The sequence below is a fragment of the Urocitellus parryii genome, chromosome 3 (assembly GCF_045843805.1).
Source record: "Urocitellus parryii isolate mUroPar1 chromosome 3, mUroPar1.hap1, whole genome shotgun sequence".
Taxonomy (NCBI): Eukaryota; Metazoa; Chordata; class Mammalia; order Rodentia; family Sciuridae; genus Urocitellus; species Urocitellus parryii.
The window spans coordinates 65,087,541-65,109,077 of NC_135533.1; the positions used below are offsets into that span (position 1 = coordinate 65,087,541).

General features: G+C 31.8%; 1 protein-coding gene across 1 annotated transcript in view; it reads right to left on the reverse strand.

Annotated features, from left to right (window-relative positions):
• The window catches only part of Sema3a (semaphorin 3A), a 191,245-nt gene that overhangs the window by 20,930 nt on the left and 148,778 nt on the right, over positions 1-21,537 (reverse strand). Inside the window, exons 10-13 of the mRNA XM_026384968.2 lie at positions 18,262-18,406; positions 14,522-14,741; positions 11,476-11,567; positions 3,032-3,073 (exon numbers count right to left, since the gene is read on the reverse strand). Coding sequence (XP_026240753.2) covers positions 3,032-3,073; positions 11,476-11,567; positions 14,522-14,741; positions 18,262-18,406 — 499 coding nt within the window. The remainder of the gene's footprint in view (positions 1-3,031; positions 3,074-11,475; positions 11,568-14,521; positions 14,742-18,261; positions 18,407-21,537) is intronic.

Genomic DNA, 21,537 nt, shown 5'->3' on the forward strand with positions numbered 1-21,537 from the left:
GGTGGGGCCTGGTTGGGGAGGTCACTGGGGTCATGCTCAGGAGGGGTATATCTTGGTCCTGGTCCCTTCTCCCCACGACCCCTACACTGTGTGTTTGTGGGTGGGGGAGGGGAACTTTCTGGTTGTCATGAGGTAAACAGCTCTGTTCCCACTCTCTCTGCATCACCACAGTGATGGGAATCGGGTACTATGGACTGAAACCTCTGAAGCTGAGGAAATAAATATCTGCTCCTGTTAGTGTCTTTTCTCAGGTATTCTGCCACAGTGATGAAATGCTGACTATGAAATGCTGACACAACTGTGGAAGCATTTATTATGGTAAATATTGCTATTTGATTCCACTAAACAGAAAACATAAAAATATCATATGTATTACTATCTGCTCAACTTTGTACTATAATTCAACTTTATTCTTACATTCAATTTTAGTATTATATTGAATGTTACTAAAACCCAGGACAAATTAAGAAATGATGGTGAAATCCCTGGGAGGAAATGGCAAATAGTATCTTTACCCTCTTACCCTTTATTTCTTTTTCCAGTAGCCTCCTTATCCTTTTAAAATGAATTTAGGGTCAATGGAATCAAAGAAATTTAAATGTGATTTAAAAATAAATGAATATTTAAACAAACAATGGAATTACTTAAGAGTGTTGTAGCAAAGTCCAACAGAATCATGGTTGGCAACAGTGAATACAGACAAGCTAATTCACATATTGTGATCATGACTATTTTAAAATTCTACTAACCAAATTGGTCAGACAATCAAAAGATCTCTATGTTGGTCCAATAACTTTTAAGAAACATAAGCAAAATAAATACATATAGATGTATGACATTTGAGTAGGAAAATAATTATCTAAATAAAACATCTAAATGTCATATCCCTTTAGAAGAAAAACAGAAATAATGTATGGGAAGAATACATTGTAGTATATTTACACATAGTACATGTGACCACTGAAGTTATTGTGTTGAAAATCTAAAGTGTGATTAAATGCCAAAAGTTAAATGCAACTGTCATTTTTTATTTTGTCATAATTATTCAGGATTATTAATGATCTACTGAAATAATTATGCTATCCAAATGAAATATAGGGGAGGCTTGCAGGCCTCACTGAACACAATCCAGTCACTAGCAAGGAAACTGATGTGCTTTTTCTGCCCAATTTAACATCTCCACAGGCATTTCACTATCCTCCTTAACAAGTTGTGGGCCATAGGCAGGACGTGAGCCCGTTTATCCAGAAAATTAGTGATAACACTACTTGTCACTCTTGAAACAACTGCCTTATTTTAAGAATGCCTGCAAGAATGTATGAAATCAAGTCAGGGCTGAATGAAATCAAACTTCCTTCCAGAAATGAAAAATGTATGTCAGGGACACTTTCTTCTCTCATGATTTTTTAAATTGTGAAGTTTTTGGTTTGTTGGTAAAATACTGCATTGGTTTGCACTCTTTTAGATAGTTTTAACAAATTTAAAACAGAAAGGAGTATTTTACAAAGCTAGATGATGAGGTAATGCAGTTAGGATTCGCTGCCATAAAAAAATAGTTTTAAAAATCATTACAGGAAAGAGGATCCCAGTCTAGCTTCCATCCTGGAAATCCCCAGATTTCCTTGCCAACATGTGACAATTTTTAGATTACAAGAACAGGTGAACACATACTTATGAAGTGTGAGATAACAGTATCAGGTCAATGATATCTGCACTCTGGGTTGTTTTAAATACCTTGGAGATTATCAATCTATTTTGATATGTCTATGTGGAAAAGACATACACTGAATTTCATTGGCTCAGTAATTTAGTGTTTTATTCAAGGGATAAAGCATGGTCATAGACAAGACCTGTAAAAGACTTAGAAATAAGATTAGCCAAGGGAAGGAGTAGGGAGAACATAAGGGAGAAAGAGTGGAATGAATCTGCCCTAATTTTTCGGTACATATTTGAATATAGTACAATGAATCTCACCATTATGTATTTCCAGAAGACATTAATTTAAAAAAAATGTAAGTAAATAGCAGAATTATTGTTAGAGAAAAGAGAACGGGGGAGGGAACAGAGAATGAGTTGGGCTAAGTACTGTGTGCTGAATTGGAGCAAATCATATTCTATGTATTTATTTCATATTAACCAAGTGATTCTCATAATTTACATTTTCATGCATGTTTTTACTATAGTAAGGGGCTTCTTATTTCACTCTGGCTTTTTCTGCTTACTTATTTAATAATTAATTTCAACTTAGTATCCAAACCTTTTATAAATTTATCATTAATGTACTGTATTAAACACTGGTAACATTTATGAGGAAAAGATAATTAGAAGTTAAACCTATACTTGTGCTGTTCATATCATTTAGTATTTAGAAGTATTTTGCTTTTCTTAAGTATCTTGCCAGAACATTCATTTGATATGAATGGAAACACTATTAACATGCTGCCCTTAACCTTTGAATTCATGCAGTTTTAGAATTTGTCATTTGGTAGTGAAAATTTTTCTGTTTAGCCAAATTTAAAGTCACATTTTATTTTCTTGAGCACACTATCCTAGTAAAAAGGAAAAGATCTGCCAAAAATGTACAGCCAGTGCTTAATTTTGTTAGCCTATAAAGTACATTTTGTTTGCATTTTCAAAATAAAATTAAGTTGTAAACATTATTCTGAAATAACTACTCATATTACTTTTAAAGTATGTATATATTCATAAAAATGAGAATCATTACTGAATATTATGTAAATTATATTTTAATGACAATGAAGAATTGGTATATTTCAACATTTATAACAAATAATGATTCAGGAAATACATTTTAAGACACAGATGAGACTGGTCAAAAACATAAGGACAATGAAAACAACCTTTAATTTTCATTCTACTAAATTATTTTTAGGAATGGTATTTCTTTGCTCTTGGCTCCTTATAAAATTGTTAATCAATCTATAAAATTTGATGGACAATAGAGAAATCTATACATTTTAAATACAAACTTAACAAAATATAATGTTGATGGTAATACATTATGACTTACCTGCTTAGTGGAAAGCTCCATTGCTGAAATAGTAGTTGGTTCCTAAAGAAGAAAAAATTTAAAATGGTCAATTAGAAAAGTCAGTCATTAATCAACACAAGGCATCAATACATAAGGTTTCAGAGATATAACTTTGGTTCTCACAAGGAGCAATATAATTGGGAAATAAGACCCATGAAAGAAACTACATAGGTAAATGTCAAATATGTGGAATAGACAGTAAAATTATGTCAATATCATTCAATTCAGTTAAAGGTCATGAGCAACATACCTGCAGTTGACCAAGCTGGGTTTACTGCTCTTTGCAGTAAGAAAGAAAATGGAAAGGACTTTTTATATGGGTTTGTGTTAGGTGATTAGAGAAGGGTTTTAAAAAACTGGGCTTTGCTTGACTTTGGTCACTGTCTAAAAGTGGGGGTAATTCTATGGTTAGGTATACTCATAAGTCATTTTGAAGGAGAGAACAGAACAAGGCTAAAGCTATTACTGGTTTACTTGTATTAGGCAAAATGAGGGATATTTGGTTATTTTTTGTGGTTTAGATAATGTTCATCATGTCTTGGTCTGTGTTCAGTCATGATTACAGAATGGTCTTGCTTCTATCTTAATTCATCACTTCAAATTGGCCCTTTCTGACAGTGGTCTTCTGTGAAAATTTTATGTTCAACTGGAGAACAGTATAGCTTGGCTGAATGTGCTAGGTTGGCTCCTAACAGCACCAATGAAAGCTAACAATAAATACCAGGCAGGGTTCCAGCTGTCAAGGACTGCAAGAGCTCAGTTGAAATGACATGACTTTATTATTATTAAAATGTCTGTTTAATGTGCAAAGACCTATACTTCAGGTCTTTGCCACAGAATATAATCTCCTTAATGCCTATCAACAGGCTAACAAAGAACAACATAAGTAATAACAAGGAAACTAACAATTATCAATGCACTTGTTAAGTGCTCTAACTGGAATTTATTGTGAATGTATATACTTGTACAAACAAATCCTGTTCCTTGATGCACATAGCACCAAAAGGTTGTATGTTCCGGTTGAACATATAACCTTGTATTTCTAGACTCACTCTCATTGAGCATACCTTCTATCATATCTGCTTCAAGGACTAACACAATGGGAAGAGGAACATGCTTCTGGGTTTCAGAAGTGACTGATGAGAAAGATACTTAGTTGGAAAGGATGATCTTAAAAGGCCTCATTGTGTGAGGTAACTGAAGCTAATCCCAGAAGAAAATATATAGAGTTGGACACTGAAACCAAACAGCATGGACTCAAATTGTGACTCATGACTGACCAGAAGTGTGATGTTGGCCAGGAATGTAAATTCTTCATAATTCAGTTTTCTCCTCTGAAAAATGAGTATGGTGGTGTTTTCCTCATAGGGTTCTTGAAGAGACTAATAAGTTCACACATGTAAAGGACTTCATAATTTCATTTGATGAATGGTTTTTACCAAATCTCTTCTTTTATCTCTGTCTCTGTCTCTCTCTCTCTGTCTCTAACACACACACCCACCACCACCACCATCACCACTACCACCTTGTCTTGCTTTTCTCCTTAATGCTTATCACTATCTGTATATATGTATGCGTATGTGTGTGAGTGTATTTTCCTGTGGATCCTCAATTCCTCCTTCTTGAGCTTACCACATACTGTGCTTTGGGGTGGGTTAGAAAAACTCACAATTTCATCCCATCCCAAAGCTAAGTCTGAGGTAAAAGCAAGAGTGTGGGGCTGAGGATTGACAGGGAGATGTAAAAATCAATAAAGTGTTTTGTTGTAGAAATTACCACTGAGAGGAAATCTGAGTGTAGTAGATGATGAGTCACAAAATTGTCCATTGAGATTTGTACCAATAAAAGTATTTTTCATTTCATTACTTATTGGAGTCTTGCAGAGGTGCAAAATCTCCTATGTACCCACGTATAAATCTTGCTTACATTTTGGCATTCTGTCAGTAAAGTTCTGCAGCAGAAAGTGAAAGACTCGCGGCAGGAATTAGAGTCAAGGCTGACAGGACATGAGGAGGGCAGCAGCCATCTTCCATCACTTGTTAATTGTACCCTCAATTTGAGACAGGGATTTTGGCTTATTAGCTACCATACCCCTAATATTACACCTAATATTTACAGTTTTCAATAAAAACTTGTTGAATGAATGAATGGATTCTCTATCAATTTCCCCCTTTTTCCCCTACTTATTTCTTCAACTTACTCCCCTATATTCTTATCATTTGGATGCAAATAAAATAAAGGTAGCCATCTTATAAAATGTCTTTCCTTGATTCTTCTACCTTAGCTTGAGTTTCTTTAAAAATAATCTAAGTAGTATATTCTTGCTGTCTTTACTTGTACTTCGGTCATGCACCTATCAACCTTCTAAATCTGTTCCTCCTCTGGAGAGGCAGTCTACTATACTCAGAAGCAGAAATCACCAATGAACCCTGTATTGTTGAAGGAACACTTTCAGTATTGCAATGTTATTATTGGAATTCTCTATTTGATGGGCACTATTGATAATTTTTCTCAACTACTACTTCTACTAAATTCCAATATGCCTTAGGATTCTTCATTGGTTATTTCTATTAGCTCTTGTCACAGTCTTCATCCCATCATGCAACTATCTCTAAAGTGTTTGCCCTCTGTTTTCCACTCCTTTCTACTCTCCCTTGGATGTTAACCTTCTTTCTTCAAGTACATTAAATGTAGTGGTGCTAAGTACCTCCATGTACTATAGAATTACAAATCTCCACATCAAACTTGATGACTGAACTGAGAACAAAGTTTTCTGAACAATTTTAGGATAAACTGCCTAAGATGCAAATGAGACAAATGATTTACAATATTCATTAATTTAATAGAATAATTTAGAGATTCCTGTTAAGCTTCCATTTTCATGACTTAAATGAATAATAGTAACTATTAAATATAAGAATTTTCCTTAGGAATTATCAATCATTCTTACCAATTTTATCAATGTGGAGATATGATTTTAGCAATCAGTAGCATCACATTACAAAAGTATGAGAAAATTCATCACAAATACTCTGATTTAAAAGATGAAGCTGAAGATATTATTTAAGTTTGTATCATACTGGAATAAATGAACCAAAATGGAAAATTTAGAAGAATTAGGAAAACTTTGCATAGCAATTCCTTCTATTCCAACAGTTTCACATGAAAAATAGTTTTGTGGTTATATAAGCAACTGACTTCATGCAGGTTTTCATGGAAGAAATGAAAGTCAATGTGCAAAGAAAATGATGCTTAGGCAGAGAAAAATTAACAGTAGTGTAACTGAAGTGAAAGTTAGCTATGTCTAAATTCTTTGAAAAAATGAAGCTGATTAATATTCATATGTTTCATGTTCATTGGCAAACATCTATAAGGCAGATGAAAATGAATTATTTCACATATAAATTGCAAAACATGAAACAAACCCTAACACCCACCAGACTCGTGCCATATTATGTTTTAGCATTCTTAAATTAAGATCCTAGAATCCCTTAATTAATAGAACATTATTTATTATTTAGACCAGGAAATAAATTACAATTTGGAATAATATGTGTTATATATTGCTTGTGGTTGAATTTTAATAGACAATACATTAAGATGACATCCATTTAAATAAACTATTTTTTTTTCTGAGAAATAGCTGTTGGTGAATATGACTTCCATTTAAAACAGATGTAGCTTCATAAGCATTTTTTCATGAAACTGGTTTCAATTGCAAATTTAATTGGTGTTCAAGTAAAAATGAAATTAAAAACTTAGCATCATTTCAAGATTTTCTATGACTACAATTTACCATATTTTTTCCAGATATTTTAATCTCATTCTTATTAAACTTTTGCACTTGCAAAGCTTTTCAACCTGCTGATCCCAGGAGATTTTGACATAGCTCACTGGATGCTAAGCACGTGGACAGTCTTTTAGAATGAGTTAATAGGCTAGGTTTTGGAAAGCATCAATTATGTTTTACATTTGAATGAAAATTAAACTCTTTCATTTGTTTGCTCAGCTGTTCATGGAATATTGCATAAATTGGGCTTAAAATGCATGTGTTATTGATGTAACCGCCTTGCAATCCTTTGCAGTCAAAAGACTATAAATAAAGTCCATTGTCCTATGTGCTCTGCAATTCCATGTGACACTTCACTGTCTCAAAAATAAGACTCTCTTGGTCTGAATTGGAAAGAATATCCCACGCTTAAAAATAAGTAAAAATCATCATATGTTTGGCTTTTGATTCTTCTGAACATTTTTTTAAAAATAAGGTACAGATAAGACAATTTCAAGAATTTTACACCTATAACTAGTTCACAATAGCTAACATTTACTATTAAGCTTAATATAAAAAATTTTTTTAAAAAGTTTTTGTAATCAGAATATTCATTATGAGAGGAAATTGAGGCTAACTTTAACTAGCTTTTTCAGAATGAGTAGTTAATATGATCTAAATTCATATTTATCATGGCAGATTATATTTAGAATTTGGTGGTGTCTTACTACATTAATTCCATTTCAAATACTTAATTGTGAATCAGTAATTTCTTGACTCCTATACAAATGCCAATTTTATTTCACCTCTTGTTACTTGTTAAAATTTTTACTCTAAAATGGAAATTTTTATTACCAAGGATTATTTTTCTTTCTAGAGTCTGAATGGGACTTGATTCCACTCAGAATAAAGGTATCTTGAATGTAATAAAAACCATTGGAATGTTCTATGATTAGTTGGGGTGTTTTCTTAAAACCAGTCTCAGGATGGCAGTGGGCACGGTACTGGTTTTATTCCAAGAATTTGTATGAGGTTTGGTTATTCAGTCCAGTAAGCACACATAATGAACATGGTTTCATGGAACTGTAATATGGTAAAATTAACTGGTTGGTTAACATTAAATGTGCTTGTGTGTGTGTGTGTGTGTGTGTGTGTAAATCCAAGTGTATCAGGCATAAACATGACCCTCACTCTGTACCTTGTCTATTTATCTTGTCATGCTATCAGAATGCTCACATCAACCTTCTTTTACTATATTTCATTTTAAATGGAATGACACAAGACTCAAATGAAACATACAAACTGAAATTTCTCCGCTTGTTTCACTGTACATGGCTATCCCTTTAATGTGTTGTGTTTTTTTTCCTGCACTGCAAAATTAAACAAAGTTTGACATTGAAATATTCCAATTGCTAGACCACAATATATGTATGAACTTTGCCTGATAGAATAGAATGTTGAAAGTAAATATTTCTCTAAACTCTGCCCAAATATGTTTTGTCTACTTGAGTGCCAAAGTAATAATAATGACAACATGCATAGCAGAGAATGTGGAAGAAAACTAGGACATTTTCTATGGAAGGAGACATGCTCCTGGTTGCAAACAGACTTTAAAAAATTGTGGACAGCTAAACAGATCTTTCTCTTTTTTAAATTTTTATGTTTTGTAGTTGTAGGTGGACAGAATGGCATTATTTTATTTGTTTTATTTTTATGTGGTGCTAAGGGTCAAACCCAGTGCCTCAAGAGTGCTAAGCAAGCGTTCTGCCGCTGAGCTACAGCCCCAGCCCAGCTAAACAACTGTTTCTATGGCAATACAATATTACCTAATTATGTTCAATTATTAGAGACAAACAAAGAATTTTCTTAAGATATCTGCTAAACAAATAATCTATCAGTTATTACAAATATAAGATGATTGTAGGGTTGGGGATATGGCTCAAGTGGTAGCACGCTTGCCTGGCATGCGCGGGCCACTGGGTTCGATCCTCAGCACCACATAAAAATAAAATGAAGATGTTGTGTCAGCCGGAAACTGAAAAATAAATATTAAAAAATTCTCTCTCTCTCTCTCTTCTCTCTCTCTCTCTCTCTCTCTCTCTCTTTAAAAAAAAAGATGATTGTAGATTTCTCTGGAAACAAGAAAATACTAATAAATTATAATCAATTATTTAATAATTGTATTTGCAAGATCGTTGGCTTCGAACATCTCATCTCTGTTTGGTCATTTGAACAGTTCACTTGAAATTAGAATCTTTTTAAGTTGACAATTTTATTAATATTCAAAATAATATAGGTAATATAGATAATATAAGCTTAAAATCCAAGAGATATGAGAAACAAAATTTAGCCAAAATACAGTATCATTGCAAAATTATGCATGCTTTGATTCATATAATCCCAGAAAATAATAAGTAATAGGAATAAAGAATAGTATTTTTAAATGTCATGACATCACTTGAGACAATTCTCCAAAATACAATGTAGATTAAAAAGTCAATCATTGAAATGAAGAGTTATAAAACTTAAAAGCCTGTAAACTGCATGAGCTCAGGGACCATATTAATAGTGTTCATCTTTGTACCCCCCCAGTTTAGCATTGTGCTAGAATCAGGATGGATACCAATAAATATTTTTTTGCTGTTGAATTGATAAATTAACTCTATTTTAAGGACATACAACAACTAAAGGGGAATCGGAAAAGGAACTATGACTGTCTAATACAAGTAAAGGATTCCAGAAATAATTTAAAAATGCTTAATGCTTAATATATTTTAGTGTCTCCTATACCTTTATTTTCGTATCAATACAGCTTCATTCTTTCATTTACAAACATTGATTATAAATATATTTCAGGCTCTGGAGAAATAACAATGAATACAAAATGGCAGTTTATAAATCCACTTCTTAATGTGCATAATTTATTTGCTAAATCTCAATGGACTCTTCAGTGGAAACACAATCCATTTGGGTAATTTTGTTTTTTAAAATTTATAGGCTAAAGTATCAATGTTTTTGTTCACTGAGGTAACTTACCTGACATGGTAAATGAGAAGTCAACACTTTATACCTAACATAAAAAGTTAGATTAAAGTACTTGATTTTAAAAATCAAAATTTTGATGATTTTTTTTTATTTTGAAGGTTAGATGGATTAGTAGAAAAGGTTATTGGAAATGTCACTTACTTTCAGTTTAGCTCAATGAAAACAATAAAATAATATTAACAATAGCATTTTATCCACAGTGCTGTAACTGTCCTTGGTACTTTAAATATGCTGTCTCTCATTCTAATCTCCTGATGAAGTGCATGTTGATCTCATTCGTTTATTGATGGGAAAGCTCAGTGGAATTGTTTTAGTGTTCCCAATAGAATCGTCATGTAGATATGACAGAGAGGCCTAAACTTTTCCCACTAGAACATTGTTAGTCTAGTACTGAAAAATGTTTATGTCACAATTTACAAAGCATATGTTTCAATAATAATTTAACTGATAATTATAACTGATTAACATATTTAACTGATTTAACATATAAAACACTTGCCATGTTTTACTTCATTCTCTTTTCAAAATCTTACTGAATGATAAGAAAAAGCCTGTTGATGGGAGTACACTAGTAAAAAAAAAAAAATAACAGGCTAAGAGAGTGTTGGGAATACTTTGCTTTCCATCAAATATTGAGTCAAATGGAAATTTTAAACCAGCACCTTTATTTTATAGATAAATCATCTGTGCCACCTGGAAATTAAAGAGATCAGTTGAATTGTTCAATATTTTGTCATTTTTCTGTTCACCAATTTCCTCCATTTCATGTTTACTTTGCAATTATAAATATCTTAATATGTGTGTCTTCTATTCTTTTATCAAAAAACTGAAATATCATCTTGTATAGGAATCTGTTTTTCATATGTCATAAATAATTCTATCAAAGTGTACTAGATTTAAACTATTCCTATCAGCTAGCTTTCTAGAAAGAACTGCACATATAACATACATACAGTACTACCTTGGTTTTCCTCTTTCCCTCACCCCAAGTCCTGTGCTTCAACCCTAATTTTCCCAACCCTATAAAAAATTACCTGGACTTCTATGACTCAGGACAAAGAGACAAATATCTATACATTCCCTAAGTATGTAAACTAGAAATCTATAATAAATTTGTTGCTAGTGATATAAAATATCAAACTTCCTTTAGTTAACAAATTTCTTTATAAAATTCTGATAAAACAATTCATGAATAAGCTAAAAGTGATTAAAATGACTTCATGACTCTGTCATCTTGAATGTATTTCTCCTTATGTTCACGCAAGTTGCATATCATCACTGTTATAGCACAAAGTGTGAAAGAAGAGACTTTAAGAAGGGGAGGAGTTTATTCATTGAGGTAACTTATATAAATAATATAAAATGTAAATCATATATTTTATCATTGAGAAAACAAAATATGAGCCAAGAATATATTTCTTTACCTCTTTAGATTTAACTAGCCCTGAAAGTTTCAAGGTTTATTTTGACTAGTGTCTGGCTTTCTAATTGACAAGCTAATTAGAAGAGTATGCTAGACTAGTTGTCCTTACCAAGTTCAGTGTGCAGCTGTCCTGAGGGAAAGAAGTACAACTGAACTTGTTGACACTTGAAATTAAGCAGCACTCACCCGAAAAACTGTCATTTCTTCCAGCAGAACTTCTTCTAAATCATGCCAAGTCTCCTTAGGAATTGAGACTACTTTAAGAACGGTCCCAACATCTTAGAAAGAAAAGAAGGGAGTAGATCATAATTTAAATAGACTTGAGCAGAGTTCAGTACTAATGGAGACAATCAGAACTTCTCGAAAAAAAAAATGACCATAGTCTCCCTTTTACTTTTTGGGAAAAATTAGCAAATTACACATTCAAATGTATATCATGAAATTATAGACTATAAACCATAAAGATAGCTTTGGAATATAAAAAAAAAATTGAGTTTTTTAGAAATATATTAATCTTTGAAGAAGGTTTTTTCCCAGAACTGCATGATTTTAAAAAATGTATTAAATCACTACAGAAATTGATTCAGTTGGATTAATTCAGTTTTTTTTTTTTTAAAAAAACAATCACATTGTCAGGAGTCTCAAAAAATAAAAACAATTTTTTACCAGTTTGACATGACAGGTTTTTCCACATTTATTATGAAATGTGGGTACTACCATGAAGACTGAAGGAAGATATAAGATGTAAGGAATGCTGTCAAGCAACAGAGGTAGTGATATCCTCAGAGTCCTGCCTGTCCCTCCTGTTACCTGAGAACTGTCAGTACTCAGAGGCCCTTGAAGAGAGACCAGTGATCATGAAGTTATGAATGGCAGCAACAAATTCTCAAAATAAACTCTTATCCATGTATGATTATGTCAAAATGAATCCTAATATTGTGCATAACTGTAATGAACTAATAAAAAAACATTTAAAAATAAATAAGATTTTCTTATTACAGTAGTTTTCCAACAATGCACACATTAGTTAATGCATTTTAGAACTTAAAGAAAATTAAAATTCAGAAGTATAAATAATAAAAGCAATTATATTGTATACATTTTGTAGATATTTCATACCTTATTTATTTTATTTCATTATCAAAAGAGAAAAGTTGTTTAAATGACAAGTGCCAGCACTTTTACTTGAAATTGGTTTAAGGATGATATTGATTTTCCAACATATGGTTATATTTCTATTCCTTGATAAAATCTACAACAGTGTCATCCTTAACTTAAAAAAAATCAACTCTTGGACATTTCAATTGTGACTAAACTTGATTGATTCTTTTTAGCTTTACATGGTCCATTTTAATCAAGTTTAAATGACTATATATGAAGAAAACATGACCAATAAAAATATGTTATACCAGAAAAACAATTAAATGTATTTATGCTGTTAATAACCATTTTCAGAGGACCAACAGGAATGCATTATGTATGATTAAGAAAGGCTGCTAGCTTATCTCTTACAAAGTTAAAAAAAAATACTCTTTAAAGAGGATCCTTCTATGTTTATAGGACCTTGGACGACTCACGACACTGAAGATTAAAGGGAAATCAGGTTAATCTACTCACTGCCTCTGATCAGGTCCCCAGTACCCAAATACAACTTTATCTGTGATCCAGATCAAGTTTTACCGAGCAGTATTTCAAACAATTTCACACAAATTGAATCAGATTACTCAACAAGGATCAATACACGATGATGTGCAACTTAGTTAAAAGATACAATTACTGTAATCAATTTACTTTGCTGACAGATGACCCTGGACTATACTGACCTATAACCATCCACATCAGCAGACATTCAACTTTCTCATTAAATTGGTGCCTTAAAGACAATTTGTGTCCAAGAGGAATTAAAAGCCTACAACTGGGTTTTCTTTGGTCAAATGCCCAGAAGCTTCCTTGTTTTGAAAGTGAGTGAGGGACTTCCCAAAAGTTTAAGCCAGAGGAGGTGAAGAAGAAGGCAAGTGTGACATTATTGAGTCAATTTAATTATTTTACAGAGAGATTCAATTATAATTTGATATTAAATGATAAACTAATATTTGCTGAAAAAAATCCCATTATCTTCTGCTTTCTAAAGATTTTTACAACCTGAAATTGGTATGGACAAGTCATTGACTCTTTTGGAAGCCTGGATCTCATTGGAATTCTTTTTATTTGATAGAGAAACTACTTTACCCATAAAAGTAGACTTTAACATATTGCTCAGGACCTGACCTTGATACACCTTATAGCACAGCATTTCATAATTTCCATATAAAACTTTAAGTCTTTAAAGCAATTATTGCACAGTTGCCATTCTGCAGGAGTAGTTAATGTGATTTTTTCCCCCTATTTCTCACCAAGGGAAAATAAATGTTATTATACAAGGTTTCAGTGGAGCACTCACTCTGTTTTCCATTGATTTATGTCAGTTAACAACATTAATGGAGACTACAAATTTATTACCTTGGAATCTGACCCTAAGTAGCAAGTTTCAGATTTGTAACTGGTACTTTCAAAATAGTATTACTAATAAAAAGCGTAGTGGAAAATAAAATAATGTCATAACAATAATGGAATTATTTCTGAAAATATATCTGCAAACTTTTTGTCTCTGATAATGAAATTAGTAAAAAGCTGTTGTTAAGTTTCTGTAGTAAGATATTTGATGATGTTCTGGATCAATTTTGGGGTTTTCTTATGAAGTTCTCTTTCTTTTTTTCTTCTCATTATATAGCAGAAATAATGAATAAAGTTTGATACTAGCATTTTTGCTCTAAGCTTTTCCCTGTATAGGTAATTTTAAAGCTCAGTTAATTTTGTATTATTATATTCTGGAGCCATTACTGAATGTCCTGGGAATTTCAGGCACGGTTTGGAAAATATATCTTTGTTCTAAAAAGCTACTAACCAGGAATGAGTTATGAGTCAACTATGAACATTGATTATTTACCTAATCATTAGCTTTACATTTATCAACTTTTCTTTGAGAAGGAAATCTCTTTTAAATTAATATGTCTCAACTTATTTTAAAAGATAATGTCTTTGTAATGGTAGAATACTTGAGGATTTATTCATTTACTAGAGGTGAACTATACCTTAAAAGTGTCAATAAATCTGTCTTCAGTTCTTCATATATTTAACCAGTTAAATACATTGTTTTAGAAGAAAATATATAGCTGAAGTAAAAAAATTTTACCTGTTCCAATAAACATGACATCATACTGGCCATCTTCTGCATCCACTCGATCTACTACAATTTGTGTAAACTGGTAATTTACATCTGTCTTAATCATTATTGGACGGTTATTAATAGGAAACACTGGATTGTACATGGCTGGATGACTTCTTGCAAAGGTTATAACATCATCAGGAAGGTCCTTTGTAGAGTCAAACCCACCAAATGTTTTACTGGGACACTATGAGGATAAAGAGAAAAAATATTTTTTGATTAAAATCTGACAAATAAGATTATAAATTATAATTATAACACATATTGCCTTAACGGTCTGGGACTCTAAACTTATGAAAATTGTTCAAAGTCAGTTACTTATTTTTTACACTAATAAACTAAATGAGTAATAATTAGTTGTTACCAATTATCAACTACTTAAATTGATATATGCAATATGCTAATTTAAAAGCAGTATATATTTTCTAAATATAGTTCATCAATAGGAGTTTTGCTATTACTTTTTACCAAATACTTCAAATCCATCTGATGAATTCAGTGTACAGGAGGTATATGAAAACTCTATTAGTTGTGCCATCACATGCTTTATTTATATGATGGATATTTGATATAGTGAATAAAATCTGCAACAACTAATGAAATTAATGATATGATTTGAGAAAGTTAATGATTTTCTTGGATACATTTAACTTTTTTACTATATTATTATCCTAAAGGATAATTTATTTTCAAACTAAAAGGCAATATAAATAATTCTTTATTGCTTTATTTATAACATAACCCTAAAAAACTATCATCTATGACTTTAATAAGTACAATTTTCTAAAAATAAGAGAAGTATTATTCAAAGTGCTCAGCAACTGGCATGGCAGAAAACTGACCACTCAGAATGACATCATGACCACAAGTCATAAAGGAAGCATCATTGTGCACTGGCATAGTGCCACCTCCGGCTAGAAAAACTGTACATAAGGCAATAAATCAAATGAGAAAAATGAAGATTTTACTATGTCTCTTTTCATTGCATTTACTTAAATAGCACAAGTGTTCCTAGAGTACAGTATCTCCAGTCTCATACTTCTTGTCTTAGTTTCAATAATTTCTGCCCTTTAATGTAAAAGCTTGGGAGATGAAATATAATTAAGAGACAATCCTGAGCTTCCAAGAAGCCTAGTATGAGAAATCAATTGTTTTTGCTATTACCTTGAAGAAACCATTAGTAATTCATGAGAAATAAAATAAATCTGTCTTAAAATGAGAAGATACATATATGCATATTTATGTATGTATATGCATGTATACAGACATAAATGGTATAATGATGGATTTAAGAATTTACTCTGTTTTTTAGCAAATTATAAAATTATTTAATTAATGTTATAGAAATATCAAATATCTACATTAAAAACCTGGAAGAAACAGTAAAAAATAAGACATTGAAAATTATTTGTGTGCTTTACTACCATGTAAAATTTTGCAAAAAGTGTAGAAATGTGTGATTTAAGGTTAATGCAAGGGGTCTCTTATGATTTGCCTTATTCTTTTGTCTTACTGTCTTAATTATCATACACAACTTAGTTTATGAATTTGTTTAAAATGAAAGAAAATGCTGTGGTACTGACATATTAAAGTCATTTAATATTTTGTCCCAGTAGTGTTGATAGAATGATATGTACTCAGCCAGCACCTTTTGGGATACAGTTATCAGGTGAACTTCATTCACAGAGCTAGATGTCACCTCTAGCTCCTAGATCAGGCAATGCTTCCTGCCTCCTGTCTCTAACACTTAGAGTCTACTGCTTGCTGATTTATAACAACTACCTATGAATAGTAGGTGAGAACTAAGCTGCCTAGATTGAATACTGGTTCCATTACTTAACATCTCTTGCTTCATAGTTTTCATCTGTGATATGGGAAAAAACACTGGCTATTGAGGTCCATATCTATATACAGATACAGGAGTTATGCTATGTATGTATAAAACCTCCCTTAGACTTAGGTTCAGAATACAATAATTTCCACCTTTTTTTCCTAATTCCTATTTTTGTTAATCCCAAATATATTGTACACATATTCAGGTAGAAAACTAAGTTCATTTTTGTAGCTCAAAATAGTAGCATAGTAACTAACTCAGGAGTGTCGTCATCTCAGTGGCTTGAGAGGCTGAGGCAGAAGGATGGTGAGTTCAAAACCAGACTCAGAAACTAGTAGTGAGTCTCCAAATAAATTATAAAAAAAAGAAAAAAAGACATGAGAATGTGGCTCAGAGGTTAAGCACCCCTAGGTTCAATCCCCAGTACCAAAAAAAAAAAAAAAAATTAAAAAGTGTCATCAAATTAATTGCAGTCAACCTGGGAAGAGTTGATTTGTGTTTAAAAGACACTCTTAGCTGTAGAAATATAAACTATCACTAACAAATAAAAACAAATTATCATTAAGATACAGAGTAAATAGTTTGTTTTTTGTAAACCCCATTTGATTTTCTATAATCAATAGATATTCCATCTTAGTTATTTATTCTGAAATTCTATTTTAGAATGCTTCAAGATTCATCAGCTAGAATATTTGTAAATTGTAAATTTTTTATTTTCTCACAAATAATTTATCAACACAGAGAACATAAGAATATTAAAAGTTTGCTACATTTAATAAAATAATTTTAAAAACATAATTTACTTGAATTCAATAGAATATTAAAGCATGGCAGTAAAACTAAAGCCTAAACTTCAAATGCATGTTTTTTTTCATTATATAAAAGTTTTTCCTCAAAGATTTATCAGCATGCTGGTGCAGTGGTGAATGCCTATAATCCCAGCAGCTTGGGAGGCTGAGGCAGGAGGATCACAAGTTCAAAGCCAACCTCAGAAATTTAGTGAGGCTGTCAATGTGGCTTGGTGGTTGAGTGCCCCTGAGTTCACTCCGTGGTACCAAAAATAAAAAAAAAAAAATCACTAATATTAGAAAAAGTTACACTCATGAATGGTTCTATCCAGCTATTCCTTACCACTGACATCATACTTAAGTCACCTTCACTGTTTTTCATCTTATTGATATGTTTCTTTACTTGTCCAGTCTCCACTTTCAATTGAATATTGAAAGCTGGTTTTATTTTGGGTTCTATCCAATTTTCCTTTTAGACCTGGTGTGCCCACAGTTATGAAGTGAAAGGGAGAGGTAGACAGTTGGATGTTTAGCCCTGCTCTTTTTTGATTTTCTTTTAAATATATTCTTTATCAACTTTGTCCAGTCTCATGAAATAATAATATTGGTTATAATACTTTTTATCCAATATAATATACAAGCTGAGACTTTCCTACAATCTGACATTTAAGATCAAATATATCCTATTAGTTTCAACCCTCCATGAAGGTCATTTCCACTGTATCCCATTGAGAGAGAGAGAGAGAGAGAGAGAGAACAATATGTTTCTATTTTTCAAAAGTTCAAATTAAAAGGGCTGGGGATGTAGCTCAGTGATACAGTGCCCCTGTGTTTAATCTTTGGACCAAAAACAGAACAAAACAAATTATGGGTATTAAATGGTAAGCACTGAATTTAATATTGACATCTGCAATGAATGTAGAATTCTATTGAAATCACACAAAATCCTGCCCATGCTTTCATTTTTAATCTTTGAATCTTTGTTCTATATTATCTGTACTTGGTGTTTGTTTGTAGCTGCATTTGTTTTTTACCTTTGGCAGAAATAAACTCATTTCACATGTTAAAAAATTTAAGCCACTTACAGTTCCTGGCCGCGGGTAGGGAACTCTTCCTTGATAGGGCACCCACTGGTAGTTGGGACCATCCCTGTGAGCATATGGACCAAGGAACACCCTTCTCACATCGCTCATGCTGTACATACATACTGCTGATCCCTTGAAGATGTTACTGAAAACAACAACAACAACAAAAAAAAGAGAATAAAAACTGATGTTCATCCTTATAAAAAGGCATGTGAATTTGAGAATGAGTTACTAAATTTCAGATATTATCTAAACTTGAATATAAATTTTTAGCAATAATATGTTAAGAATATTTTAATCACACGAATGTATTTTAACAATGCGCAAGAAAACAAATTATGATTTCTCAAAAATAGCACAATGAAACCATTTTTTTAGTATTCACAGAATATATGCATTCATATCAAACAGACTATTAACTTAGAAAAAATATAGAAAATCTATTCTAAATGAGTATTTAACTTTAATGTCATTTGGAAATAAAAATTTACAACATATTTAAGCCTCGAGCACTATTACTGGAACCAGAAAACTTTTAAACAAGCAAGAATTTTTAAGAATTTACTCAGCCTTAAAGAGGAATAAAATTATGGCATTTGCAGGTAAATGGATGGAGCTAGAGAATATCATGCTAAGTGAAATAAGCCAAACTCAAAGAACCAAAGATCAAATGTTTTCTTTAAGTGGATGATGATCCATATGGGGTAAGAATGGAGATTGAAGGGACTTTGGATTGTGCAGAGGAGAGTGAGAGAAGGGGAGTGATGGGAAGGACTTGGATTGAGACGGATGTTATTACCCTATATTCATGTATGATTACACTACTGCTGTTATTCTGCACCATGTTCAGCCAGAGGAAGGAGAAGTTGTGCTTCATTTGTGTACAGTGTATCAAAATGCATTCTACTGTCATATATAACTAATTAGAACAAATTGAAAAAGAAAAAAAAGAATTTATAAGTTGGAACTAGTGCATAAATGAATGGTAAATTATTTGTCTTATATATATGTAAATATATATATTTTCTTTTAAATATGTATTGATGTATTATATACATATGTGTGTATTTGTGTGTGTATATATGTATATGTATGTATATATATATATATATATATATATATATATATATAAATGAAAAAATGCACATGCTATGCATTTTTTTTCCTTTTTCTTTTTCTTTGAGACTGAGTATCACTAAGTTTCCCAGGTTGACTTTGACCTTGTGATCCTCCTATTTTAATCTCTTCAGTATCGGGGATAACAGGCATGAACCACCAAACCTGGTTTACATTATAGTGTTTTTTATACCCCAAACCAAAAGCTATTAGATCTAATAACATAGTTTGATATTTTTGAAAACATTTAAAATAATCTATTTCCAACAGAGAAAGTAGTTTTAAGTAGTAGTTATTTTTCCCAAGTTAAAGCCAAGCATTAAACAATTATTTTCATCATTTTACTGAATAAAATCAGGTAATTGAAGTAAAATGGAGATTGGTCACTGAGCTGCCACAATTTTCCATTTTATTTTGCTTATATAAATACGACTTGCAGAATGTATTTACACAAACATATTATACAGTCATACACTTTTACAATAAAAAATACTTATCTTTTAGTTGGTCTCACCCCACAGAAAATGACATATAAATCAGACTAATGCAAACCTTGTGTTCCTACCAATTTATTTTTGGAAACTGCAAGCTTCATGAGGGAAGGGATTGGCTGGTTCCTTTCCTGCAATATCAATTACTTACCACATGGCACTTTATTCAGGGTAAACGTCAATAAGTATATATAAAATTTAATGTTTTTGTGATAGAATAAATAGCAAATTAACACATGTGATGCATCACAGTTGGTAATGTAGTTTATTGTGTACATCCCTTTTCCATTGCTACATGTTTTGCTTATTTATTCATGTAATCAGTCAGCATTGAAAGATTTGATGGATATGATTTTCAGCTATGAAGACATACTCACAAACAAATATCTACCTCATTGAAATAGAGAGGTGAAATTCTATCACTCGTTAAGCTACTGGCAAAGTGAGGTCCCTAGACCAATAACACAGGCATCACCTGGGAACTTGTCAGAAATGTAAATTCTTAGGATCCTCCATCTCATTCCTCCTGACTCAGGAACTCTGGGAATGGGACTGGCATTCTCAATTTTGATTATTTGTCGTTTATTTTTTTTCTATTTAAATTCATTTATTTAATTGGTCACAAAAAATAGCAACCCAAATTTTAACAAATTCTTTAGTTGATTCTAACACATTATGTCTGAGAACTACTGTACTAAGCAGTGAGGAAGCAGAAAAAAGGGATTAATTTTTGGTTGACTTGAGCCTCCTTCAATCTTCACTTCTTTTGTATTGTTTTTACATCAAAGGGAAGAAATATGTTGGTACAGAAGCTTATATATAAATTTAGTAAAGTAGGTTTCTTCATTTGGACATATTAATGTTTAAAATTAAGTAAATGCATCCAAGAAGTGTGTGACAGCTTTAATATTTGCAGAATAAACTAGTGTTGGACATTGCAGTTAATCTTTCTTTCATGCTATTACAATGACTAACAGAGCTTTTTCCGACTATAGATTTGAATTATTTTTCTTTTAAATATTTTACCAATATGCCAATATTTATTCATATTTGTATTCATATAAATATATATGAATTCTTGCAACAACACCCGGTGATGTGAAATTTACACTGAATATAATGATGGAGAGATAATTGTTGCTCAATTGACAGCAAGAGCCTCAGGAAAGAAAGATGAAAAATTGGGAGAAGAGAAATTGTGGAAAGGGAAAGAAAGCAGAAGGAGGGAGAAGGACAGAAAGAACTGAAAGGTGGAGTGGAAGTGAAAGGAGAAGGGAGAAATGAAGGAAATGAAGACTGAATTTTATATTGTATATAAAATAGAACATAGGTTTAAACCCAGTACTAATTTAGTGTTCAGGTTTTGTTGTTTGATCTCATTAGAACTTATTATAGGATTATTTTTAAAAAATGTATTACAGGGTGGCCAATAACAAATTAAGTAGACTCTTAGAGAGAGAGAGAGAGAGAGAGAGAGAGAGAGAGAGAGAGAGACTACTAAAACTTTTTTTAAAGTATTTTTTAGTTGTAGTTGACACAATATCTTTATTTTATTTATTTATTTTTATGTGCTGAGGATCGAACCCAAGGCTTTGCATGTGCTAGGCGAGTACTCTACCGCTGAGCCACAACCCCAGCCCCAAGACTACTAAAACTTTAAAGTATAAAT